This window comes from Manacus vitellinus, unplaced genomic scaffold, assembly GCF_001715985.3.
Source record: "Manacus vitellinus isolate BGI_N305 unplaced genomic scaffold, ASM171598v3 scaffold_10_pilon, whole genome shotgun sequence".
In the NCBI taxonomy this organism is placed as follows: Eukaryota; Metazoa; Chordata; class Aves; order Passeriformes; family Pipridae; genus Manacus; species Manacus vitellinus.
In genome coordinates, this window is record NW_021938838.1 from 8,755,259 (window position 1) to 8,764,798 (window position 9,540).

Below are 9,540 nucleotides of genomic sequence, written 5' to 3' on the forward strand. Positions count from 1 at the left end.
CCCACGGAGCAGGGACTGGGCAGGGGACAGGGGTGGGCAGCAAGGTGAGGGGCAGCTCCATGTGCCAGGTCTGTGCTGGGCTGAGCACTGTTGCCCTCCATGAGCCCTTTCTCACCCAGGTGTAGGTCTGCGGGAAATGGGCCTTTGAGGGGCTGCTGTGGGGTGATGCAATTTAAATCCAGGGAATGACTGTGGGGCCAGAGGAGACCTGGTTTCCCAGGGTCTGTGTGGCGGGAATGGATGGCTCCAGGTCTTTGGCTGCCACCCCAGGTGCTGTCGGGTCTGCAGCTCAAGGGACTATTTTTAGCCCCAGCAGTGTGAGATTTTCCAGCTGCCCAAGCTCCAGAGCAGCTCCTCCCATTTGTCTCGGATTCCCCAAGGCCAACCAAGTGCTGTGGTTTGCCCAGCCCTGGGCTACCAGGGGGGCTCTCAGGGTCCCTGAGCCTGGGGAAGGGTCCCTGGCCCTCAGCCCTGCAGGGTGTGCGTGGAGGCGGCTCCGGCCCCGCTGTCCTGCCCTGCCCTGCCCCGCCTCGCAGGACACCAATAAAACCCCAGACTATTACTCACCGCTGGGCCGTTCTAGACAAGCGTCTGCATTATTTTTGGCTGCCTTTGCCTCGGGGCTCCTGGAAGCCAGGGATTCAGGGAAGCCGCAGCACAGCTCTGTTTAAACAAGTACTCAATAGAGCTGTGAGTGGAGAGGGAGATGGGGTGGAATTCGCGGTGGGGGGGAGAGGGGCTGCGAGCCCACCTGCCCCAGGCAGCACTGATGGGGGCAGGCCACTCCTCCCCACCGTGTGTGCCAGCTGGGAGAGAGGCCACAGCTCAGGAACCGGGGAATGGTTCCCTTCGGCCCCGTGGCTGCCCCAGGATGGAGCATTGTCTCACCCCATGAGTCCTTCCTGGGGTCTCCATGACCCGGTGTCACCCCCTGCCCCAGGCTTTGTATCACGGGAAGTTCATCGACACCGGCTTCACGCTGCCTTTCTACAAGAGGATGCTCAACAAGCGGCCGACGCTGAAGGACCTGGAGTCCATCGACCCCGAGTTCTACAACTCCATTGTCTGGACCAAGTGAGTGCCCTGTGCTCCCTCCTGTCCCGCTGTGGGCAGGCAAAGCTCTCCCCATGGCCCCTCACTGCTGTTGCCAGTGCCTCCGTCAGAAACCACATCCCCATGTCCCTGCACAGGGAGAACAGCCTGGAGGAGTGCGGCCTGGAGCTGTACTTCATCCAGGACATGGAGATCCTGGGCAAGGTGACCACCCACGAGCTGAAGGAGGGTGGTGAGAGCATCCGGGTGACAGAGGAGAACAAGGAGGAGTACATTATGTGAGTGGCCAGCTCGAGGGTCCCGCTGGGTGCCCACCCCTGCCGGCTGCAGGAGTGGGAACGTGGGGCTTGGGACGTGGCCGCTTCCCTGGGCTACGTGGCCTGTGACAAGTCCGGGCTGGCGCTGTTGGCTGGGCTCTGCTGCGGTCTGGATTGCTGTGGGCTGGGTAGCTGCCAGGACTTTCAGGAAAGAGGAGAGGGGAGAGAGGGTGAGGCTGCTCTGCTGTCCCATGGCTGCTCACCCTTCCTGCCTGGGGTCTGTGTGGGGCTGCCAGGGCCAGGCGCGGGCTGGGGCATATGTTTTGCACCCCTGGACCTCCCAGAGGTGCTGGGCTGTGCTCGGGGCTGATGCTGCTTCTGAGCTTGGGGGCAGAGAGAGAAACCCACTAGTGGCTATTGAGGGCAGCCCTGGTGATTTGAGGAAGATCCTCTCCCCTTCCTCATGTTCCTGGGGCCCTCCCTGTGGGTGGGAGGGAAGGTGGGGGTTACCTGTGCCGTGCCAGCAGTGCTGGCTCTGTGCCCACTCCCCTGCTTTCCCAGGCTGCTGACAGACTGGAGGTTCACGAGGGGCGTGGAGGAGCAAACCAAGGCATTCTTGGACGGCTTCAACGAGGTGGTGCCGCTGGAGTGGCTGCGGTACTTCGACGAGAAGGAGCTGGAGGTGAGCTGGCACCTGGGATGGGGACGTGGGCATAGAATGGCACACGGTGACTCTGCTCACACCTCGTGCCTGTTGGCTCTGCTGATGGGGGAACAGCCCCAGGTGTTGGGTCTGCTGGTGGTTCCTTGGGTCCGTTAGCAAGAAAACATCTCATTGGAGGTGAGGAATTTCTCCCAGACACCTCAGTGCTGGTGCCTGTGCTGGGTGAAGCCCAGCACTGGAGGGGTTGGTTCTCAAAGCTTGGGTGCAGGGCCCCATGTGCATCCACTGCTGACTGTCCTTTGTCCCCAGCTGATGCTGTGTGGGATGCAGGAGATCGACATGAACGACTGGCAGAAGAATACCATCTACAGGCACTACACCAAGAACAGCAAACAGATCCAGTGGTTCTGGCAGGTCAGTTCCACCACCAGCATGGTCTGAGCTTGGCTGAGGGCACGGGGTGTCTGTGGCAGGAGCTGTGCTGCAGGACAGAGCCCCAGGCTGGGCTGTGGGCTCAGAGATCACAGGGATTCCCCTCCCCTGCCATGTGCTGTCATAGGTGGTTAAAGAGATGGACAATGAGAAGAGGATCCGGCTGCTGCAGTTCGTGACAGGGACCTGCCGCCTGCCTGTCGGGGGCTTCGCGGAGCTCATCGGTGCGTTTGGGGTCTCAGCCTGGGTGGGGGGTCCTGGGGAGGGACTGGGCTGTCCCTGTCCCCAGCACAGAGTACATGGCAGCATGTGGGCAGTGAAGCAGCTCCAAGGCCTGAGTGCAGTGATCCAACCTGGTGCTGTGCCATTCCCAGATACATTCCTTGGCTGTGACTGGTGCTACCATGGTTAACTTTGTCAGGCTGGTTTGTAATCTCGTTCTGAATGAGATTGGATTTCTGATTTAATTTTGATTCTCGTGTGACAAAACCTCTTTCCCAGAAAACCACAGTATGGCATTATTCCACTCTCATCCTCTAATTTGCTGCTTTTTGGGGCCTGTACCAGCCTTTCCCTGACTTTCTTGGCATGTGTGTTCAGCTCACCAGCTCGCTTAACCCACTCGGTTATTCTTGCTGGAATATTAGCTTTTTCCACCCCCTTGGCACCTCTCCAGGATTCCCAATCTGTTAAAAAGCCACCTCAGTGACTCAGACTTCCTGAGCCAGGTCCTTTAAAAGTCTCGGGTAGACAGACACAATCCTGAGAGTCTACAGATAAATAGGTTTGAGCACTTACTATGAAACCACGGTGCTCAGAGGTGGTGCTGCTGCCCATCTGTGCTGTGAATCTGCATTTTGCTTTCTCCTTTGGTTTTTGTACATCCTCTCTGCAAACAGCCAGTGGTTTTATGGATTTATGCCCCGTGTGTCTCTGGGATCTCAGGGATGTAATGGTGGATCTGGTGGCTGACAGTGTGTGGGAGGGGATTTCTTTTTCAGCTCCTGGTCGTTTAATGAGCTTTGCTGTGCTTGCCATTAACAGGCAGCAATGGGCCCCAGAAATTCTGCATTGATAAAGTTGGCAAAGAGACGTGGCTGCCGCGGAGCCACACGTGGTAAGTCACTGCCCCTTGGCCTGGCAGGAGCATGCAGGGACACGGCTCTGCGGGGCTGCACCGGTCCCTGGGTGCTCCCCATCCCATGGGATGTAGCTCCCGTTCTTGGCCGTGCCTTTCACTGCACTGGAAGGACCCTGCCATGGGGAGGGGGCTCGGGATCATGGCCCCTGACAGCCCCTGCTCTGTCCCCAGCTTCAACCGCCTGGATCTCCCTCCCTACAAGAGCTACGAACAGCTGAAGGAGAAGCTGCTTTATGCCATCGAGGAGACAGAAGGATTTGGACAGGAGTGATGGAGCTTTGGTGCTTTCCCGGGGTGGGAGGGCCCCGGAGCGCTGCCGGCCGGCGCAGAGCCCAGGCCGAGCCCTCTCCTGCAGACACTGTTGCTCTTGTTCCCGGGCAAGATCTGCACTGACATAGCCCTGGGGGAAGCGGGGCTGTGTTTCCCTCCCTAAGGAAATCCAAGGTGTGATGGAGAGGTGGATGCAAGTGCTCGGCTCCTGAGGGGCATGGGCTGGTACAGAGGGGACAGGGCAAAGGTTGGGCCCTGGGGGGGCAGCACAGGGGGCACAGAGGCTCCCCGGGCCCCCCTTGCAGACACCATTACGTGAGATCTGCTTTTGGCACAGGCTTTTGTTCTCCCCTCATGTTTTCTGCCTTTTCATGGCATTTCAATAGCTGCAGGTGAGAGGGGAAAATGGCTCTCAGACTGACTTTTGGGCCCTATCCTGCACCCAGCAAAAGTAACAGGGACTCCCCATGTTGATGCTTCAGGGGGTCTTTGTACCACCTGAGCACCAGGAGGGCCCCTTCCCACACCAGAGCCAGGGCCTGGCTGTTCATATCCGTGACATGTCCCATTTGCAGCCCACAGCCCCTGTGCAGTTGTATTTAAGTGATGTGGTTTCTGCTCGGAGCTGGTGCTCCACAGCAGCCTCGGGGGCTCTGCCGGCCTTTGCTCTGATCGTGGGTTCTGCCCAAACTCCCTGTTCCCTCTGTCGCTGGCTGGGCTGGTGGCAGGAGCTCGTGGAGCTGCAGCGAGGGCAGGACCACCGGGATGTTACCTCTGCCACCACCCCTGCCCTGTGTGCGCGGGGAGGGGACAGACCTGGTGCGCTGGTGTCCCTGGCATCTGGGAGCCTGTGAAGATGGGACATGGCACCAGCTCCAGGCTGGAAACCGGCCAGTTCCGCACGGCACCGCCTGCTCCGCCGCGGCTTCGTGTGCAATAAACCATCAGCAGCTGCCGAGGTGTGCGAGTCCCACATCTGGGGGTGTCCTGTGTCTGGGTGTGTGCTGGATCCGTGTGGACACGTGTCCTGGGTTTGTGCGTGTCCTGGATCTGCTTGTGTGTGTGTCCCAGGTCTGTCTGTGTGTCCCAAGTCCGTGTGTGTGTGTGTGTGTGTGTGTGTGTGTGTGTGTGTGTGTGTGTGTGTGTGTGTGTGTGTGTGTGTGTGTGTGTGTGAGTGTGTGTCCTGGGTTTGTGCATGTCCTGGATCTCTGTGTGTCCCACATCCATGTGTGTTTCCCAGGGCCATGTGTCACACGAGGGGGTCTGTGCAGGGCCAGGGCCATGATGGGTGCCTGGAGCACAGCACCAGGGTCACAAATCCTGTGGATTCCATCTGTGTGTTGCTTTGTCAGCACTGACAGCCCAGGTACCTCCCAGGCTCACAGCACCTGCACCCCTGGAAGTTGCTCAACCCTGGCCAAGGGGTGACAGGGCCACCAGTGTTGTCCCCACCGAGCTCCGGAGCAGCCGGGGCAGTGTTGAGAGTGCAGGGCCACCCAGGCAGGAGCACAGCCAGGGCCTTGCTGGCACAGAGAGGTGACAGCAGGATGTGCCCCTGTGCCACACCCACAGGGGCCTTGGGCACAGAAGAGCCAGTTAAACACAGGGATGTCTGTGGTGCATGAACTTGGCTAATGGCGATGGATTAGTCCTGGAACATGGAGATGTGTGCACTGAGAGCCAACCGTGGGTGTGAACTGAGAGCAAAAAGCCCGAGGATGCACTGGGGGAAAGAAAAGTGCTGTGCTAAAAGTATAATCAAATCAAATAAAATCCCTCCCCCAGGCTTCCCCCCATCCCTGCCCAGGTGGGAGCTGCCCTGCCAGGTGAGGAGGGACAGAGCCAGTACCAGCAGAGAGCTGAGTGCTGAGCAAGCACAAAACACCCCAGCACTGAGGGACTTAGTTTACAAGTTTTTTTAATTTACAAATAAAAAAACCTACACCTTTTACTTTTTCTCCTTTTTCTCTTCTTTCTTGCCATCGCTCTTCTCCTTGTCCTTCTCCTTTTCATCTTTCCTCTCCTTTTTACTTTCTTCCTTTTCCTGTCCTTCCTTCTTCTCTGCATCCCTGTTGGCAATCTTGTTGTTGATGAGGTTGTGCAGGGCTACGACGGAGCGGATGAGTGAGGCCAAGTACACCACCACCATCTGGTCGTTGGTCTTCAGGTAGAAGGCCTTGACAAACTCCTGCAGGTTCACGTCTGGGAGCAGGTTGAACACGTCCTGGAGGTGGTAGATGATCTGGTGGTTGATGGGCAGTTTGCCCATGGCTACTTTCTCTAGGTAGCTCCTGATGTCCAGAAGCTTGGAGTTCAGTCCCTTCAAGCCATGGACCTGGTTTGTGATCCGCTGGGACAGCGTTCCCACCGTGGTGTCCTTGATGTCCCTGGAACCCAGAGAGAATCAGGATTAGAACCTCCCTTTGCACGTGGGCACAGTCCCTTGAGAGCTTTCCAGCTCAGAGCAGTGTGAGCACAGCAGAGAGAGGACAGGAGTGAACCTCCCAGAACTGTGTTTAACAATCTCCATGTTTTTCCAGCCCCAGGAAGCTGGATGGAGCAGGGCACTACAGTGCAGGGCTCCCTCACACCTCCACACTCACCGTAGCAGGTGTTCCACCCCAACTTCCTCAGCCTCCTCTGCTCCAATCTCGCTGGTCACGTGCTCAAAGGTCTTGGAGGTCGGGGTGCCATCCTGCCAGGAGACACATCATTGAACATGGAATTTTAGCCAGAGCACGAGGGATTGTACTAATGAAACCAGCAAAGTAGTTCCAGACAGGCCACAAGGAATCTGAGGAATGGCTCTAGTTGGAGTTTCCTTGATTTCATCAGTGTCACCCACTGTCCCAGCAATTTCTCGTGCTCTGGATAATTTCCAATTACTGCATTTTGCTGGTCTGTGCCCGGGTGGGAGCAATGGAAATTCTCACTAAATATCACAATTCTCTCTTCCCTGATCCAACCTCATTGCATTTTGGGGGAGCAGTTTCTGCTCCATAGCAAAGGCCTCAGAAAGGCAAAAAGACCCTATTTTTTTATATACATCCAGAATTAATTTATATTAAACAATTACAGCTGACTCACTGTGGGGTGGTGTTTGTCTGCACAGGGCTGCAAGTGATGAGTTGGTGTTGCTCAAGCCTGACCCACCTCCTCAGCACTGGCAGGTGCAGAATGGACACACCTGGACACACCTGAGCACACATGCAGGCAAACAACACCTACAAGTGACATCCTAAAAATGCTCCCATCTGTGACTCTTATTTTACATGGTAAATACTCACATCATGAACTTCTTCCACGGAGATATAGGCTTCTGTGGGCAGCCCCAGGTCCTTTGGCTTCACATCAATGATTACCAGCACCTGAGGGAGAGAGCAAATGCTTTGGAAAACCGGATTTCAGTCAAAGAGTAGAGAAAAAATACCCGAGTCAGCACTTCCCTCCTCAGCACTGGCATGGGGCTGCTCACTTGGGCACTGAGACAAGACTTTGAGCCCAAAGACTCTTGATCCCACTTCCACAATCACTTCACAGCCACCATGTTGTGTCACCACAAGGGTGGGGGCAAAGGGTTCCCAGATGCCCCTTTTAGGGTAAGAGAAAAACAACCCCAAAGCAGGTCCCACTTACAGAGTTGGGGCAGTATCTCTTCATCAGTTCATTGATGGCGATGTCATTCTTGTGCAGTTTCGGGCCTGTGTGGTACCACCCCACAATTCTTTCTCTAGCTGAGCAAAAGCAGAAAAGGATTAAAAATCAGAACTGTGGGGAGATCCCAGCAGAGAGATTTGGATCAGCAAATCGAGGGTAAAAGTCTGATCTGTGTAAAGAGGGGGAAATTAATTACAAGGCACTGGCTTGGCCAGAGACCAAGAGCTCCCCAATCGCACTCACTGCCCACACCTATAACTTCACTCCAGGCTCCTGAACTCAGCTGGATATTTAATTTTATTAATTAATATTATTAATTTTATACCTATCAGGATCTGACAGCTTGGACTTCTGAGATGCAAGTCCCCATCCCTGGAAGTGTTCAAAAACATGTGGATGTGGCACTTGGGGACATGGTTTATTGATGAACACGGTGCTGGTGCTGGGCTGGCAGTTGGACTGGGTGATCTTAATGATTCTGTGATTTTATGATTAATATGAATTCACTTTTCCATAGTCCCAAAAAGTTTTTTTGAGCATATCCCAGACTGCCAGAAGAGCTCAACTCACCATTGACCTTCTTAAACATTCCATACATGTTCTCCAGATAGTCGTGGTCTAGGAACCAAACAGTATCATCCTTGTCATCCTCATCAAAAGGTACTGGGAATAAAACAAAACATCAGGATTTAAGACTCCAACTTCCAGAACGAATGTGTTTATTGAAATGTTGTGTTTTGGTTATTTTTGGCTGCCAGAGGAGAGTGGGATTTAATTAGGAGTGTTTTTGAAAGCCGTTTGTATTTGTTGTTGGATATGGGCTGATTTGTAGAGGGAGGAAACAATCTGTGCTCTGCCAGGGTGGCTCAAAAACTCCAACACAATCTACCTGCGAAAGAATTCAGTGGGTTTGGAAGGGGCAGGACGCCCAAACTCACCTGCAAAACTGTTGGACACATCCAGGATCTTTTTCTGCCATGATCCCAGCAGCACTCCGACCACTCGCTTCTGGTTTCCCACTTTTCCTATTCTAAATGGACAAAAGACTGTCAGTTCCTACCTCAAAAAGGCGAAGGAAGGAACGGGGCCTCGTGTGCACAGGGTAAACAGCGAGTGTTGGGAGAGAAGGTGTTGTGGTTGTTTTATTACTGATGGTGTTTTGCAGACAGAAAAAGGAGTTTCGGTGCACTCGGAGCCGAACCCGGTCCCCTGGGGAGGGGAGGAGGGTCCGATGTCACCAACGGGGGCCGTGACTCCACACGGGGCTGTGAACAGCGACCGGCTCCTCATCCCGTGTCACTCTCACATCGCGGCTCGGCCACCGCCGGAGATTTGGGGCTTTTTTTCTGACATTAAAACCGCTCGGCACCGGCGCGAGGGAACGGAATTAGGCCCGAATTACCCGGGGAGTCAGAGGCACCGGGTCTCCTCAGGGCCCTGGGTCCCTCCCGCTCCCCCGGCTCCCCTCCCGGCCCGGGATAGCCTTGGTTCGCCCGGCCCGGGGCCCCCGACAGCCCTGTGTCCCCACATGCTCCCCTGGGTCCCCTCATGGTCCCGGGTCCCCTCACGGTCCTGCTCTCCCCGCTCCCCTCCCGGCCCGGCCGTGACTCAGCGCCGGGGCACCGCTCCCGCCCGGCAGCACCTGTTGAAGTGATCGACGACGCTGAGCAGCACCAGCGGGTGCACGACCACCCCTGTCCACGGCCAGCTCCGGCATGGCTCCCGCTCCGCCGGCCCCGCTCGGCCCAACCCCGCACCAGGCCCGACTGCAGCCCCGCACCTTCAGCCCGCCCCCCGCGCCCAGCCTGCCCCGCGCGGGGCGGGGCCGCCATCTTGGGGAGGGCTCTGGGCCCACCTCCATCTTGGGAAGGTGTGCTCGCCATCTTGAGAAGGTACCGCCGCCATCTTGAGAAGGTGCGGTCGCCATCTTGGGAAGGCTCTGCCGCCATCTTGGGGCAGCGCCGTGGCCCCGCCCCGAGGTGAGGGAAAGGGAGGGAAGGGGGCGGCCCTGGGCTGAGGGCTCCGGCCGCGCACTGGGATTCCTTCCCCTCCATTCCCCTTTCCCT

The 9,540-nt window shown here is 56.5% G+C and overlaps 2 protein-coding genes across 2 annotated transcripts in view; one reads left to right on the plus strand and one right to left on the minus strand.

Moving 5' to 3' along the window:
• Positions 1 to 4,893, plus strand: part of WWP2 (WW domain containing E3 ubiquitin protein ligase 2) — a 30,926-nt gene extending 26,033 nt beyond the window's left edge. Inside the window, exons 17-23 of the mRNA XM_018084396.1 lie at positions 941 to 1,074; positions 1,191 to 1,331; positions 1,872 to 1,992; positions 2,284 to 2,388; positions 2,534 to 2,630; positions 3,451 to 3,523; positions 3,719 to 4,893. Of these exons, the coding sequence (XP_017939885.1) occupies positions 941 to 1,074; positions 1,191 to 1,331; positions 1,872 to 1,992; positions 2,284 to 2,388; positions 2,534 to 2,630; positions 3,451 to 3,523; positions 3,719 to 3,818 (771 nt within the window). The 3' untranslated portion in view covers positions 3,819 to 4,893. The remainder of the gene's footprint in view (positions 1 to 940; positions 1,075 to 1,190; positions 1,332 to 1,871; positions 1,993 to 2,283; positions 2,389 to 2,533; positions 2,631 to 3,450; positions 3,524 to 3,718) is intronic.
• Positions 4,894 to 5,718: 825 nt separating this feature from the next.
• On the minus strand, positions 5,719 to 9,191 carry PSMD7 (proteasome 26S subunit, non-ATPase 7). The gene is given in 8 exon segments (XM_008927559.4): positions 5,719 to 6,204; positions 6,421 to 6,512; positions 7,105 to 7,185; positions 7,454 to 7,551; positions 8,045 to 8,137; positions 8,413 to 8,504; positions 9,117 to 9,166; positions 9,168 to 9,191. Coding segments are annotated over 8 exon segments (969 nt in total). The 3' UTR covers positions 5,719 to 5,765.
• Positions 9,192 to 9,540: the final 349 nt, after the last annotated feature.